General features: G+C 43.6%; 1 protein-coding gene across 50 annotated transcripts in view; it reads left to right on the forward strand.

Annotated features, from left to right (window-relative positions):
• Sorbs1 (sorbin and SH3 domain containing 1) overlaps positions 1-17,230 on the forward strand; it is a 223,662-nt gene that overhangs the window by 96,707 nt on the left and 109,725 nt on the right. For all 50 annotated transcript variants that reach the window (XM_041661075.1, XM_041661076.1, XM_041661077.1 and 47 more), the window contains exon 3: positions 16,173-16,227. In XM_041661075.1, coding sequence (XP_041517009.1) covers positions 16,218-16,227 — 10 coding nt within the window. In that variant the 5' untranslated portion in view covers positions 16,173-16,217. The remainder of the gene's footprint in view (positions 1-16,172; positions 16,228-17,230) is intronic.

Raw genomic sequence — 17,230 nt, forward strand, 5'->3', positions numbered from 1 at the left:
TGAACAGAAGAAGGTCCACAATTGCAGGCTTCTGGAACTGGGTTTCCTTAAGCAATGTCATATAGTCACCAAAGCCCATACACCCTGCGGCTCCCTGTGAGCAGGAGAGAACCAGCCCCAGAGATGTCAAGTGACATTCTTCTGAAGGAATTTCACTGCCTGCTTACAGAGGGAATGAGCTCTCGTATAGGACCTTTACCCTTTCCCACATCGCTAAGACTTTACAAAAACACTGTTAACATTTTTCTATGGTTTGTTCCAGATAAACAAGATATACTATAAATTCTATAAATTTAACAGTGACATATAGTGGGATTTTTTATTTTATCTTATTTTTTATCCAGGATTTCATGTAGCCCAGGCTGGCTTCAGTGTAGCTGAGGAAGATGTTGACCCTCCCCCCGCCCCCCCCCCGCCCAATTTTTCTGCCTCCAGTTCTGTAGAACTGGGATTATAGGCAGCAAAATGTGATTTGAATGATTTGAAAATCAGAAGCACCAATGGTTACGGATTCGCCTTAGTTAATGTTTACTTTTTTACAAACAGGAAAAGGTAATTTATTCCTTTAGTACTTATATCAGATTTTATGTTCAGATATATGTTGGTGGTTTTTATTTTATTTTATTTATTTTGGGTTTATTTAGTTTTATTAGGGAAGAAGAAATGCCACAGTGAAACTTAGGAAACAATTCAGAAACGACTTTAGTGCTCTTGTGATTTCAGAACAGTCAGTGATCCAATCAGACACAGGCGCCCGTCTTCAGGTCCATTGTCTAGAAAGTACAGCCTGGCCCCACACATAGCATCACCTCTAGTCTATGTTGTTGACTTGGCTCCCCCTTGCTCTATGGAAAGTGCTTGTCGGGGAGGGAGGTTCCACAGTTCAGGGGAGTGTGTATTTGGATGTTTTGTTTTCTTTCAGGGAGGGGTGTATGTATGATAATGTGTATGTGTAGTATGTATATGTATGCAAAACACATGTGTCATGGCACATGTGAAGATGAGAGAACAGCTCCCACCCCTTTTGAGTTAAGGACCTTCCTTGTTCACTTCTGTATTCTCCTGTCTCTGTCTTCCTGTAGGAGTGCTGGTATTACAGACGTGTACTATCCTATCTGGTATTATATGGATTCTAGGCATCCAAATTCACCTAGGTTTGAGTGGCAAACACTTTACACACTGAACCATCTTCCCAGACCCTAACGGTGCATTTTTTTTAAAAAAAAGTCTCAGCACATGGCTCAGAACTTAATAGCTCATTGCATTCCTAAATCTCAAAATTCTTTGTTAAAAGAAATCAGTTGATTGATTGATTGATTAATTAATTGTATGTTAATTGGAAGAGGTACTCACATTTTGTTGTACATATGGAGAGCAGAGGACAACTTTTGGGAACCTAAAATTCTAAGATGCTCAGAGTTCTACCTAAATGACAGATAACGTTGGCTGGATGTTTCTCCCAGCCCCCATTGAAATCAGTGATTAACCTTTGGCACAGAAGGCCAAGGACTTTGCTGTCTTTAACCTGCAAACTCCTGTACAAATGTGGCTTCTGGCTGGAGTTACCACAACGCCTGAGTTAAATATTCTCTGCCTAAGGCAAAAAAGCCTTCGTTCCTGGCAGCGACTTTTCCTCTTCATGCTGGACCCAGTGAGTTGCTTTACGGTTAAACAGTGACTAAAGAAGCATTTCATTAACCAGAATTTCCACTCATCTCCAGCTCTCTTCTGCTTTTGGAGGTCGAGGGAGACAAGAAGAAAACAAACCAATCATGTTAACATGCAGTCATTTATGAAGTGCTTCCTGTGTGCCTAGCAGTGTGTTGCACAGATAAATGGACCCAAATCCTTGCCACCCGGGCCTTAATGCTTGCTGTTTTACTCGTTTGGCTTGTGGGGACAGAGTTTACAGTGGTGGCAGAGCCAATGTGAAGCATCTTCTCTGCTGGGTACAGCTGATGTGGAGTTTACTGTTCTCTTCGTGAAGATCTCGCACTCCTGCCTCTGCTCTCTTCTAAAGCTTATGGCGGAAGGGAGGGCTCTTCTCCTGCAGTGTCTTTAGTGTGTAGTTTCTCTGTGTGTGTATGTACTTGCGTGTGTGTGTGTGTGTGTGTGCACGCGCGCACGCGCGTGCATGAGCTAGATAGAGGCTGGTGTCTTCACTCTCCACATTCTTTATGATTTTTTTACTATTTTTAAATTATACGTAGATGCGTTTCTCTGCTTGTGGGTATGTGCACATGAGCACACGTGCCCTTGGAGATCGGAGGTGTGCAATGTTCTGGAGCTGGAGTTACAGAGGGTTGTGAGGTTGCCTGACATGGTGTTGGGAACTGAACTCATCCTCTGGAAGAGCAGCAAGTGCTCTTAGTCACTGAGGCTTCTCTGGCCAGTTCTGCCTTATTTTTGAGAAAGGATCTCTCGCCTACCTTATTATTTGAGAAAATATCATTCATTATTTGCATACTTTAGATGGCAAACCTCAGGGTTCCTCATGTCTGCCCCATAGCCTCGAGGTTACAGGCATGTGCCTGCACACCTGACTTTTGTGTGAGTGCTGGGGATCTGAGCTCAAGTCCTCATGTTTGTATACTGATAGGGTCACATGTGGCCCAGGCAGGCCTGCTACTTGGTATGCAGCTAGGAATGCCCTTGTGCTTCTGATTTTCCTACTTCTACCCACTCCCCCCAATATTGGGATTACAGATGCATGCCACCACACCCAGCTTTGTCCAATTTTTTATGCTCACTTAAGGTGTGAGTTGTGGAGACTTGGTAATTTGGGGTTGAGAACCATTCTCTTGAACTTTTTATTAGCTTAAAATTGATCCTGCGAACATCTCTAACTCGGTTAGCCTTGTGTTCTGTGTTGGTGAGTTTGTTCTGTTTTCAGTTTTTCTACTTAGCGTCTTTAAGTTCTACAGGATTGTCAACACCTTTTATTTCTTGGTGATTTTCTTGCCAGTCATCAAAGCAATTGTGTGGCTGGGAGAGGGGGCGGAAGCCTTCCTAGGGCAGCAATAGCAGAATGAGATTTAGGGAGCATGTCCAGATGATGAAATTCTTTTTGAATGACAGCTTTTGCTACAAATAAGCAAAAGAAGACAAATGTAGAAATTGTCACTTGTGGTTGCTGTAATCAAGGCTTCTACGCAGCTTTTCAAAACCAAATTGCAGGGAGCTTCCCTCCCGGGCAGAGGATGCTTGTGCCCTTGGGAATTTTCATATGCACCTCATAAAAAGCACCGGGCATCGATGTGACTGCCTGTGACTGCCTCATACCCTCCTGTCCCCTCAGTCCCCACTGCTGGAGTGCATTCTGCATGCTTCTCAGCAACACTGAATCTTGGATTAGGAACCTTTCATGGAACTCATCTTGAACTTAGTGGCCTGATAGAATGTGTTCAAGGCCATTTTGTGATGTCTCCCTGACATAATTTCTGTGTACTATTCTGTACTGCTTCCTTGTGTTCTGCTCTGTGAGCTGTATTAGAAGCCTCTGTGGGAACTCTGGCTCAGGTACCACGAGAACAGCTTGTTAGGACCAGAAGGTGTAGGAGACAAGTTTACCTGCAAATCAGGCAACACTTGCCAGTAACATCTGTGAGGGGGAGCAGGCGCCTCACTTGTTATGTAAGTTAATTCACAGAGAGAATCATATTAGGAAAAGGCAGAGCATGTTACCTTATAAGGGAGGGAGAAGAGAGCAATTTGTTACTGAGCTTGTGTGTGTGTGTGTGTGTGTGCGTGCGTGCGTGCGTGCGTGTGTGTGTGTGTGTGTGCGCGTGTGTGCAGGGGAAGAGGGTACTGGGAATGGAAGCCTCTGAGTTATATCTAGGCTAGTAGTCTTTTCTTTCTTTACATGTAGAATATCTCCTCTCTGAGGCCAGGCCCTATGTGTAATCTTAGTTGACAAAAGTGACTGTTCGCTGCCGCAGCTAGATAAAAAACCCCTGGCGAAAGCCATCTGTATGTGCTCTGAGCAGTCTTTGTGTAGGAGGGACACCTTGCTTTAGGTAGATACTGTTTTACAACTTTACATTTACTTATTTTATATTTTTAAATTGTTATGCACATAAATATTTTCCTTGTGTGAAGGTATATGTATCATGTGCATGCTCGGTGCCCACAGAAGTTAGAGGAGGGCTTTGGATCCCCTAGAACTGCAGCTGTGGATGGTTGTGAGCCACCATGTGGGTGTTGGGGATTGCACCCAGTTCCTCTGCAAGTGCTCTTAACAGCTGAGCCATCTTTCTATCCCCAACAGTTTGACTCTTCAACAGGTACTGCAGTTGTTACTGAGACTCAGTTTTTTTCCATTGGAAGGAGGTGTTTTCAGATCAGAAATGACATGTAACGTGGGCGGTTCCCAACCAGCTTTGGGGAAACAGATAGTTTGTCGTTTGTCCAGTAGTGAGCATGTGCAGCACTTCACATGCATGTACCATGTATCTATCCATAGTGATGACTTGGTTTCTTTCCTTCTTTTTTACGGGGGTGGACATCTCATTTATTTATTTATTTATTTATTTATTTATTTATTTATTGTTTTTTTTTTTGAGACAGGATTTCTTTGTAGCTTTGGTGCCTGTGGGGTATTTTATTGATCGATCGATTGATTGATTGATTGATTTTTCGAGACAGGGTTTCTCTGTAGCTTTGGTGCCTGTCCTGAAACTAGCTCTTGTAGACCAGGCTAGCTCCAACTCACAGAGGTCTGCCTGTCTCTGCCTCCCGAGTGCTGGGATTAAAGGCGTGCACCACCACCACCCAGCCATTGGTTTGGTTTCCTGAGACCTGTCCTTTCGAGAGGACAGTTACATGGGGCTCTTTGATTGCCCAGTTTGGGAGGGTAAGAGCTGGGAAGCTCCTGTAATTGGTAAAGCCTGGTTTTGGGTGTGGATAGTAGTACTAACATCCATCTCAGCTGTTGTCCAGACAGTAACAGAGGATTGGAAGGGCCAGCCTAGTGCCTTCTCTGTTAGAACACTTCTCCTATTACCCCACAGTTAGCACGCAAATACACATTTTTGAATTTAACCTTGAGAACAATTTATTAAATTAGGTATTATTAATCTCTTTATAAATCAGTAAAATGAAGCAGACAAATTAAACGCTTTCCTAATTTAAACAGCCCTGGCTAAGTTTGGTCCAAATCTGTTTCTTCTGGCTCTGGCCAGCTTCCAGCAGCTGCCAAGCACTGTCTGAAGCTCAAGTCAGAATGGGTCCCAGATACCAAATAAGCCAGAGTCACGCTGCCCGGAACCTAGATGTTGCTTTTGTTGTACATAAACACATGTGTATTAATTATGTGTATTAAAGAACTAATGATGTTATATGCCCTTCTATTTCAGGTAATCTTGTTTGATAGATGACATAAATTTAAAATAAATACTTTGGTTGGTTATTTGTTTTCAGCTTTGTACTATCTTGAGTCTTTTGGAGGTTTTATTCTTAAAGAAAATCTACCTCAGGAATTGACATTATATTATCAGATGCTTGGATACAGATTTGATATCTGATTTTTTTTTTAAAAAAAAGGGAGGAGGGATTAGAGAAAAGGAGGTAATATTATCCTGTGTGCGCAGTAGGAATGGGGCAGCTTCATGGTTAAAACAGTTACACACTAACGATCCTTGACTTCATAGTATGAATTCAGGGGCTATTGATTTTGGGCCTGTGTGTATAAGTTCCACTTCAGTTATTAAACATTTAGAAGGGAGGTCTTCACAGAAAAGATAATGTTTTCAGTGTTTCGTATTGACTTTGGGGTAAGTCTGTATACTTGCAGTGAAATTTGAAAATTTAAGGAAAACAAGCAGTTTTTTAATAAGCCAGTCTTATGAATTGAGGCATTTAGGTTATTATGTATTTGCAAAAGACACAAAGTCTTTTTTAGTGAATGGAGTCTGTGTTCTCTCATTCCTGAGCATGGTGTTGCCTACACTGTAAAGGTCTGTGTAACGTAGGCTGTGGCAAACAAGTTGCCTCGGGGATTTCCTAGCTTGGGAGCTGGAGCTGTGTGGGACTGTCTGTGAGAGCAGACAGCTCTGCTGCGTGGGGACCCACCCTGCTGCCATTCATGAACTGCAGTGGCCCCTGTTCAAAGACTTTCCTAGGCTTGTTTTTCTGCCTCACACAGTACTTACTGTTTAGTCTCATTTACCTGCGTGTGGCCCAGCCCTGACCCTCCAGGGAACGACGATGCTTCCATGGTGATTTCTCAGTGGGTTCACACTGTACAGTGACCCCTTCAGAAAGAGTGGGGTGGCTCTGTCCCGGGCTCGCCCTTCTTTCAAGGTTCTGTATTTATAAATCTTTGTAATGACACTTTGCTTTTATCTAATGAGTTTGGGAATCTGCCCTGTTTTGAATTCTCTAGATTGTCTAAGGGAAGAGCTCCAAATTCACTGGATGCCACAGTCAGGCAGCTTTGTTTGGGTTCTGTAGACGTGACCATATTTGGGAAACACAAATGAGCCAGTTTTCACTTTTAGGGCTTGTCTTGGTTAACAATGCATGGCTAAGAATCCCTGTATGCCCCGAGTGGCACATACAAAGAGGTTTTGAAGTTGCTCAGGGCTTTGGAATGCTCCAAGCAGAGGAGCAGGGAATTGGCAGAGGACAAGGTTAGGGTCTAAGGGAGGGACTGTGTGTGTTGTCACCTGGTAATTCCTGTAACTCTCTTAAAATGAAATATTTGGTGCAGTTGCTTCTTTAGGAAGTCTGGCAGAACCTTCAAGTCATTCTGTGGCCCCCGAGTCCTCATAGGGACTACACTGGAGGAGCCTGGCCTCACAAGCAAAGACAGTTGATCTGATTAATGTTAGAATTATGAACTTGAGATCGCTGCTGTTAATCCACTGGAAGAAGGTATTGAGACAAGATTATAAGCAACACTTTTCAGTGTGTCTGCTAGAATATTTTCTCTTGAAAGTGCTAAAGTTACACAGTTATATACCAGATATCAAGTATGAGCTAAGAAAATGAATTTTGATGAAGAAAATTGTCTTTCAGGTTGAACACCCCTGATCTTGCAGCACTAGCTGAAATGCTCTAGAACCTAAAACTCCTTGACTGCTAACATGACAAAAGGCCTCATGTGATGGGTTGCAGTTAAATGTAAACATGGTGAAAATATCTACAGTTGGCTTAGGCATTAGGTGCAATGCAACACCAGTGAATTTCGTGTAGCCCTTAGATCCCTCATTTATCCTATTTGCAAACACTCAAAAATGTAAAAATCCAGAGTACTTTAGTTTCACACATTTCAAGTGAACAGTTTTGATGGTGGTTTTGTTTGCTTGTTTTTGGTTTATTTTGTCAACTTAACACAAACTAGAGTCACCTGGGCAGAGGGCCCCTCAGATTGGCTTATGAGCATTTTCTTGATTTCTGATAGGTGTAGGAAGGCCTATCCCGCTGTGGGTAGTGCTATCCGAACCCTAGGCAAGGGCCCTGAAAGCTTGGGAATGGACCGCCTTGTCAAAGTATGCTGCACATAGTTAGGGTGTCGGAAACACATGCGAGGGGGCAGAACTGGAAGAGTCACTCGACTGTGCCCTTCTGGGTCCTGTGGCATGTTAAGATCATTGTTTTCTACAATGGGACCTTTGGGATAAGTTTAGAAATTATGCAATTGGTTAATTGAAATTTTTTCCATTTATCCATTCTTTCATTCTTCCTAATTGTACTTTGTCCAGATTGTCAATAGAAGAACTGTCTGGCTTTGTTACATCTTCTGGGCACACCTCTCATCCTACATCTTGTGATAGTCTTAGAGACAACAGTAGAGCCAGACATTGTCCTCGTGCATAGGAGGTGCTCAAGGAACACCGTCTTACACCAGTAGACTTTGCTGATAAATTTTTTTCTTTTCTGTGGTGCCTAACTAACTTATGGGCCTAGAGGGACTCTTGTTGGGATCAGATACATGAGCTCTTTCTTGCTCAAGTCAGGACATAGCAGTTGTGGGCTGGGATGGATCTGAGGCTTTTTGTTTGTTTGCTTGCTTTTGTTTTTCTGTGTAGCTTTGGAGCCAGTCCTGGAACTCCTTCTGTAGACCAGGCTGGCCTTGAGATCTGTCTCTGCCTCGTGAGTGCTGGGATTAATCTGAGGCTTATTAGGGTAAGATCATGGTCTAGAACTTCTAGGGTGAGCAGACTGGTGGGCATGAGGCTACACTGGCAATGAAAATGAAGAATTAGGAAGAATATCTCTTCCAGGTATGGGGGATACCAAGGAGGAAGAGAGAATGGTACCCTTAGTCACTCTCAAGGGACAGATATTCCCTTACCAGCATTATTGGATGTTTGTGCTGCCTCAGCTTCATAGGAGATATCAGGGACCAGAGATGAACACCGGCCATCCTATCAGCCCGGTAAGTGCTGTCTGGTGGGCTTCTTGTGAGGTAGCTGAATTGTGTAGTGAGGGTGGGTACCATTGGACGCTTCTAAAGTGATGCAGTTTGTTAGGTAACCATGGAGGGCTGGAATTCAGCACGCTAGAGGCAGAGGCTGTCCTGAGGAAGTAGATGAGCAACAGGAGGCAAGTGTGGAGAATGGCTGGAGAGATGGCGCAGTGGTCAAGAGTTCTTGCTCCATTTCCAGAAGTCCTAAGCCACATTCTTTGCTGGGTGGCTCTCAACTGCCTGTAACTCCAGTTTCAGGGAATCCAACACCCTCTTCTATAAGTAAATAAAAATATAAAATAAATCTCTAAAACAAAGGCGTTGGTAGAAAGGGAGGCTTAAAACAAAACAAAATAAAACCACAACTCAGTTTTTGTCCCCTAGCAGTAAAGAGGTGGATAAAATTCCAGGTTTATGAACCCTTTAATTTGTAGCCACAGAACCTACTATCAAAGGGCAGCTCAGGAAGTGAAAGTTAATGAAACTGCTCAAGAGCACAGTTGCCCTGGTTGACATGACAGGTGGGGAGTGGGTGGGCGAGTGTCTGCCCAGTGGCCTAAGGGGGCTCGTGAAGCCTCCTCCCAGCACAGTTGGGAAACCATGGAATTGGTCCAGAGGGCCTGTGAACCGTCTTGTTCTGACCCTCCGGATGAACCCTGAAGGAAATGAGTGTGAAGTTGGAAAGGAGCAAGGCCCAGCTCATGACCCTGAGGCCATGAACTCCTAGAAGATCCACAGAAGCCCTGTTCTACCAGGAGGATCCTTGTTGCCCAATATAAGACAGCGTTTGGTGGTACTCAGAGTCAGACCGTGTTTGTGGGAAGAAGGGGTTGGCTGTCTTAACTGTGGTCGGTAGACCTCAGAGGCCCTGACTAGTACAGAAGCTGTTGGACTTGGCTGAGCATGTTCACGGGAGACATTTCTGAAAGCCGTTTCAGATAATTGGTTAGAACGGAAACTGGGTTGGAGGGACTCCAGGAGGAAATGGGAGGACGTAGAGGGGTGGCCCCTTTGACATGTTTTCCTAGTGCTCCCTCCCCAGAAACCATCAGCCTGTTGTGTTCCAAGCCTCCAGCCGAGTCCTGGGACTCCAGATCGAAGCTAATGTCAAGGCCAACCCTCTCCTCATTTCTTCCCCTTGAAAGGAAGTGCCGGCAGCTTAGTGTTTGTCCTTTGCTCTTTCTGAAGAGCCTTCTGCCCTCCCTCCAATAATGCAGAGAGAGAATTTGAAGAGAAATGACATTAATAGCGATTGAGAAGGTACCGGTGAGAAATTGGAGAGATAGGCCGCTCAAGATGGGGGATAAGCAAGTACAGGGAAACGGCAAGACATAATTTTGGGGCTTTGCGAGCTGTCTGCTCTTTTTTATTGGAAATAACTGCCTGGACATGAAGCCAATCCCAGATTGGATTTCAAAGATTGAACATAGCAACCGCAGTAAAATAGAAGAGAGTCTTGTCTATTTGAAGGAAAAATCCTACAGGTAGGTCCTCTTGTCTGAGCAGGGACAAGGACAAAGCCCATGATTGCATACTCAGCACTGGGAGGGGGGTGTATCCCTTCCCTCCCAGTTTATAGTCTTGTGGGTTAGGGACAGAGAAGAACCCTGCAGGCAAAGCACCACGATGCTAGAGTGTGGTGTGTGAGAGGTTACCCCAGGCTCCGTCTCTCATAGTATCTGTGCCTGATCCATTTCTCCAGATTCAGTTGCCCTCACTGTGTGTCCCCAGACTGTTCACATATGGGCTTTTCCTTCGTAGTCAATAGCTCATGGTTGGTTATTTGGTCCCGTTTCAGCTGGAAGCGTGAGTGTGACTTTTGCCTTTTAGCGGATTATTCCTTCTTTGTCTTCAAAGCTTGTCTTAGAATGACAGGATTTAGAAGCAGAGAGGTCTCCAGGAGAACCGTTGATTCTCTGGATCATCATTCTGAACTCTGGCTACCACACAGCTTGTTCCTTTGGTGGAATGTCTGTGTTGATGCGCAGGGTTTTGCCCAAGTATGGTTAGGCCTGCAGCTCCAGGTGTAGGATGGTGGCTTGACTCTCACTGGCCTTCCCAAGCTGGGACACTCTAGGTTCCTGCAACTACAAGGATGTAAATGACCAGTTGGTTGGTTTTGCCACGACGTGCAATCATTTATTCTTTTTTGGCTTTTACCCAAATGTGCCTGGACTGGGAGAGGGCTTATTTAGAGATTTTGAAACTGTGCCATTTGCTCAGCCAAATCATGTTTTAGAGCACGGCTTGAAAGTAAATTTTAACCATTAAGTATCAGAGGGTGTGTGTGTGTGTGTGTGTGTGTGTATTCACGAGCATATATGAGAAGGCCAGAGGTCAACACGAGGTACCTCTGTCAATCACTTTTCTACCCTATTTTTGAGACAGGGTCTCTCACTGACCCTGGAGCTAGTCTAGTTGGCTAGCACACCTTGGGAATCCTCCTGCCTCCATCTCTCCAGCACTGGCATTATGGTACCATGCATTTTATCTTGTGATGGGGAGCCACTCTCCAGTCCCTGTGTTAGGTGGCAAGTACTTGACTGACCGAGCCATTTCCCCAGGGCTAGTATCAGAGGTTTGTTATGTAAAATAAGCATTTGAGTTCTACATCTGATATACTACCTTTATTATTGTTTAAAAAGCCTTCACTTCATAGCAGAGAGGACTGATGGCCAGTGCGCAGCTGGCTTTCTCTGTTTTATACAGTCAGGGAAGATGCAGTCTAGGAATGCTGATATCCACAGTGCATAGGTCTCCTTACTCCAACCAGATAATTAGCATAATATCTCACAGGTTTGCCCAGAGGCCTGCGGTCCTCAGTTCTGTCAAGCAGACAATTCACACTTGTGACATGTTTGTGATATCATGTTCTTTGGTCTTGTTTACTGCTACTCCCATTCTTTTTTGCCCTTTGTCCCTGGTTCCATAACTCCTTCCAGTTGTACTTTTACACTTTTTCTTCAAGTGAAACAAAACTACACTAAATTCTACCTATGAAACAAAACAGTTTTTTGGGGGAATCTGGTTTATTTCATTTATTATGATCTCTAGTTTTGTTTTCCTACAAAGGACATAATTCTTTGTAGCAAAATACTTCCTCATTTTTGGCTTATAACTCATTCTTTTTATTTTTAATTTTTATTTAGCTCTACATTTTTATCTGCTCCCCTCCCTGCCTCTCCCCTATCCCCTTCAGCCCTCCCCCATGGTTTCCATGCTCCCAATTTACTCAGGAGATCTTGTCTTTCTCCACTTCCCATGTAGATTAGATCTATGTATGTCTCTCTTAGTGTCCTCATTGTTGTTTAAGTTCTCTGAGATTGTGATTTGTGGGCTGGTTTTCTTGCTTTATGTTTAAAAACCACTTATGAGTGAGTACATGTAATAATTGTCTTTCTGGGTCTGAGTTCCCTCAATCAATATGATGTTTTCTAGTTCCATCCATTTTCCTGCAAAATTCAAGATGTTATTTTTTTTTTTTTTTTTGCTGTGTAGAACTCCATTGTGTAAATGTACCACATTTTCCTTATCCATTCTTCGATCGAGGAGCTTTTAGGTTGTTTCCAGGTTCTGGCTATGACAAACAATGCTGCTATGAACGATTGAGCATCCTTTGGATATATACCCAAAAGTGGTATTACTGGGTCTTGAGGAAGGTTGTTTCCTAATTTTCTGAGAAATCGCCACACTGACATCCAAAGAGGCTGTACCAGCTTACACTCCCACCAGCAATGCAGAAGTGTTTCCTTTACCCCACAAACTCTCCAGCATAAATTGTCATTCATTCACGCATTGACACATGCCTAGGCTTCCATAAGCTGACTCTTATGAAGAGTGGCCTGAGAACCAAGGCTCCGGGAGGTGCTGTCATATAGGAGTTCTCTTCTTGGGTTTTGGAAGAGCCTCTACAGTGGTTTCCACAGTGTCCTTACTAGTTTCCTTTCCCACCGGTGGGACGTTGAATTGCCACTAGCATTTGGGTTTTGATTCTTGATGGTAGCCTTTCTGTTGGAATATCGTTGTCCATCCTGTCAGCTGTGTGTGTCTTTGCCAGTGGAGTGAGTTTCCAGCAGGAAGCAAACAGCTCAATCTTATTTTGGGAAACATCCAGTCAGTTCCTCGCGTCTTTAGATTTAGGAGACTCTTGAAAGGTTGACCTGGTTTCTTCTTTGTTGTATTCTTACTCAGATTTGATGTTTTTACCAAGTTAGCAATGTTTGGACATATCCTGATTTGTGTTTGTGAGTCTGTCCTTGCGAGGATGGATCTTCATAAGCTCTGATGCTTCTGTCTTTTTATCTTCTTGGTGTAATATTCCTTATGACACACATGAACTTAACAGTTATGAATTGCTTTGGTTTTATTCTCAGTAAAAGCCCTCAATTTTTCAGCTGTAAAGACTAACTATTTTGGATAAAGTAATCTTGGTTGGCAGTTACTTTGTTTGGGGGATTAAAAGCTACCAGTTCATACTCTGTTGGGCTTAGCGATTTTTGTGGAGAGGTTTGCTCTTGTTTGAATGGGCTTATGTTTGTAAGGGGCTTTCAATGTTCTTACTTTGTTCTGTTTTCTTGACGTTTTAATTATGTGATGTGGAGGAATCTTTCTGGTTTTATATTTTGGATATTCTAAAGGACTAGTGTTTAGATGGCCATTTCTTTCCTCAGGTATACAAATGTTTCTGCTATAATTTTAAAAACATTTTTAAAAATTTATGTATATGTGTGTGTTTGAATGCTATGTGTATGAGTGTGTGCATGTCCACCTACAAAGGCCAAAGAGGCCATTGGATCCCCTGGAGCTGCAATCATAGGTGGTTGTGATCTGCCTAACACAGATAGGTGCTGGGAACCAAACTCTGGGCCTCTGGAAAAGTAGCGAGTGCTCTTATCCACAGGCCCATCTCTCTAGCCCCTCCTTGAACAGCTTTTCTATGTGTTTTGACTGTGTCTTCTTTCCTTTTTCTACACTATAGATTATAGATTTGGTCTGTTAATTGTATCCCAGAGGCCTTAGTTGTTATGGTCATAATTACATTTTAAATTGTTTATGAATGTCATAGGTCTTCAATTTTATTTTCAATCCCTGATAGCCTTTCCACGTGTGGTCTGCTGATTGGGTGATGTTTTCCACTGTGGTGTTTCTTTTTGCTTTAAGCTTCCCATATCCACGATTTGCCTAACATTTTTCTTTCAGAATCTGTCTCTGCATTTGTAATTAAAGTTGTTTAATTTCTTACCCAAATCCTTGATTGATTTCTGCATTTCACCTGTCTATTTATTTGACTCCTCTTTGAGGTTCGATGATGTTGAAAACTAGACTTGATTTTTTTGTCTAGCATTTCACATATTTCATTATACTTGAACTCAGTTACTGGGGTTACAGATGGTTGAAGGAGTCATGTGACCTTACTTTCTCACATTGTATTTCTGTGTTGCAATTATACATCAATTAGAATGGATCTATCTTCTTTTTTTACATGGGAGTGTTCTTGTGAGTAGCCTTCTCTTGAAGGTTCAGTCGCCACTTCCCTCTGGGGAGGAGAAAGCATGGGGTGTCTATGTGGAAGGAGCTCAAAGCCTTTACTCCAAAGCCTGTTAAGTCATTGGTGAAAGAAATGAAAGAAGACCTGGCTGAAGGGAGAGACCATGCTCAGTGGCCAGAGAATCCAATATTGTAAAAACATTAATTTCCCCCAAAGTGAATATAGAGTCTACAAAATCCCAAGTAGAAATCCAACAGACCTTTTCTTTCTTTAATCGAGGCCGGCCAGGACAGGCTCCAAAGCTACAGAAAACCCTGTCTCAAAAAACAAAACAAAACAAACAAACGAACAAATAAATAAAACAAAATGAAAAATGCAAAGGACCAAAAATGACCAAAAAAGATTTTGAATAGGGATGAAGTAGGGAAACATATTAACTGATTTCAAGGTTATGTAAAAATAGTAATCAAGCAAGTGGGTTATTAGCTAGAGATAGCACAGTGGCTAGAGTCCAGAAGAACACTTACACATATGTAGCCATTGTTTTTCAGAAGAGTCATACTAAATACGAGAAGGCAGGCACAAAAGGTTGCATATATGTGTGGTACAGTCTGTAGAAAATAGTGGGACCATAGTGATGGTAAGTAGTCAGTGGTTCCTAGGAGCTTGGGGTGACATACTTGACTGTGAGGAGACACAGGGACCTTTTTGGGGGGCGACGGAAATGCTATATGTTGTGACTTTGGTAGTACTTATAGGGTGCATTTATTTGTCAAAGTGTTACAGGTTTGTTGTGTGTGTGTGTGTGTGTGTGTGTGTGTGTGCGTGTGTGTGTGTTTACATATAGTCTCCCATCTGAGTACAAATCAGGTCCAGTCCTTCCTAGCTTCAGATGAGATTGGGTGTGCTTAAGGTTAGGTATGGTTGTAGACAGCATACTGTCTCATATAGTGAAGACTAGCCTCAAACTTACTATATAGTGAGGATGAACTCGAACTGGTGATCCTCCTGCATGCACTTCCCTGGGATTATAGGTCCACACCAGTATACCCAATTTATTTGTCAAAACATGATGTTTGGTTTGAGCATCAATGTACATAGAGATTAGTCTTTGATTAAGGTACCCTTGATGCTCTGGGTTTGATCTTCACCATCAAAACCGAACAACAAAACAGATGGACACCTTTTGTTGGAGACGAATGATAATAAAATGACAGCACATTGTAAGTTTCCTTTGGTTTGAGACCTTCTAATTCTGAGGGCTGTTCGCTTGGTCATTGGTGATAGTTTCTGCCCGTCAGTGAGGAGAGCAGGGCCGATTTAGGCTACCCTGTTTCCATGATCAACTCCAGCACAGTTGGGCGTGCTGGTTCGCCTCCCTGGGTCCCATCCGTGAGCTAACACTGCATCAGTGCTTGCTGTCATGAATCAAATAAATTATTTAAAGCACCCGGAACATCTCCTGGTACATTGTGAGCTATCTGTAAACATCCCTAATTACTTATTACCCTCTAATGATAGTTGTTTGTTTTCTTTCTTTCCTTTTTTTTTTTACATTTACAAAATTGAAGTTTTTGGTTGACTTGATTGTGTCTAAACATAGTTGGTGACAAAAGCGAAACAAGGAAGCTGTGTGAGATGCCCAAAGTCCCCAAATCTGTGACAGGCCATGAGCAGGAAGCTGTGCGAGATGCCCAAAGTCCCCAAATCTGTGACAGGCCATGAGCAGGAAGCTGTGCGAGATGCCCAAAGTCCCCAAATCTGTGACAGGCCATGAGCAGGAAGCTGTGCGAGATGCCCAAAGTCCCCAAATCTGTGACAGGCCATGAGCAGGAAGCTGTGCGAGATGCCCAAAGTCCCCAAATCTGTGACAGGCCATGAGCAGGAAGCTGTGCGAGATGCCCAAAGTCCCCAAATCTGTGACAGGCCATGAGCAGGAAGCTGTGCGAGATGCCCAAAGTCCCCAAATCTGTGACAGGCCATGAGCAGGAAGCTGTGCGAGATGCCCAAAGTCCCCAAATCTGTGACAGGCCATGAGCAGGAAGCTGTGCGAGATGCCCAAAGTCCCCAAATCTGTGACAGGCCATGAGCAGGAAGCTGTGCGAGATGCCCAAATCCCCCAAATCTGTGACCAGCCATGAGCCGGAAGCCTGGCCACGTGGCTCTAGTTCAGCTCTGTTTGACCAAGGGTTACAGTGTTTGCATTTTAACACTAACTGTGGGGATTTACCATGCAGCTGCCATTCATTCACGCCACTGTGTGCTTTTCTGCAGAGCCATCCGAAGCCGCAGCTTTAGAAGACTTGGCCCACTACCAGCATGAGTTCTGGTAAGTCATTTCAACCCTCTTTCTCTTGACAAAGCTACAAAACTGTGGTTTACTGAGATTTCCAGATACCTCAAGGTCCTCAACACTAACATCGCTACTTACGGTGCAAACGATTTTCAGCACACGTGAAGAACTCTACCATACACTGTGTATGCCGTGTCTGTCTTGACAGGAGCCCACTTCACTTTTAGTGGCATATAATCTACATACAATAAGCTGCTGTTATTTTCAGTAGGCATTTGATAAAACTTGGCATATTTCTATACCTTAGCGGCATTTCTCAATCAAGATGATTGATGCAAAACACACAGTTTAATCATAATCTTCCCCGGATGGAGGCTAACCCAGCACTTCCTTTATCCTGCTTGCAGAACAGCTAACTTACGCTTTTAAGAACCAAGATCTAAATAAATTAGTGTTTCAGGTATTTTTAGTCTTGGACTGGTGTTGAAATCTGGGAGCAGGGAAGAGAGAGCTGGGACAGATCCCTGGGCCCAATGCAGCTGAGGCTTGTCAGTGTCCAGCCTAGAGACATTTCCTTCCGGCAGTTGGTCCTACCTTGGCCTCCTGCACCTGCAGGTGGGGATGGGAGGCAGGGGACTATGTGAGTGTTTCATTCAGAGTTCTAATCCTGCACCGTATTGAGGTTATTTTCAGGAACCCCTGTAGATTAAAAGGCCTTTCCCATTTCTTTATATATTCGCTGGTTTAGCCAAGTCTGAGCTGTGTAGGACAGTGTGTGGTGAGGCCTGGGAGGGCTGTGGAGTGGAGTAGCCTATGGCTGCACCCTTCCAAATGTACTTCCTGTGCAGCTCGGGTCTGTGCTGAGTGTTCCTTTGCTTTTCCTCTGTGAAGTGCGCACTGCAATAGTGCTGATCCATTGGGAGTTTCCTAGCCCGAGTGTAGCAGAGCTCTTAATGTGCCATGCCTCCCCACGTAGATCTTACTCTTCTTAGCCCAGACTTCCTCCTTGCAGAGTGAGGTCTGTGGTTTGCCTTCGGTT

This window comes from Microtus oregoni, unplaced genomic scaffold (assembly GCF_018167655.1).
Source record: "Microtus oregoni isolate MIOR12 unplaced genomic scaffold, Mior012 000012F_ref0000307, whole genome shotgun sequence".
Taxonomy (NCBI): Eukaryota; Metazoa; Chordata; class Mammalia; order Rodentia; family Cricetidae; genus Microtus; species Microtus oregoni.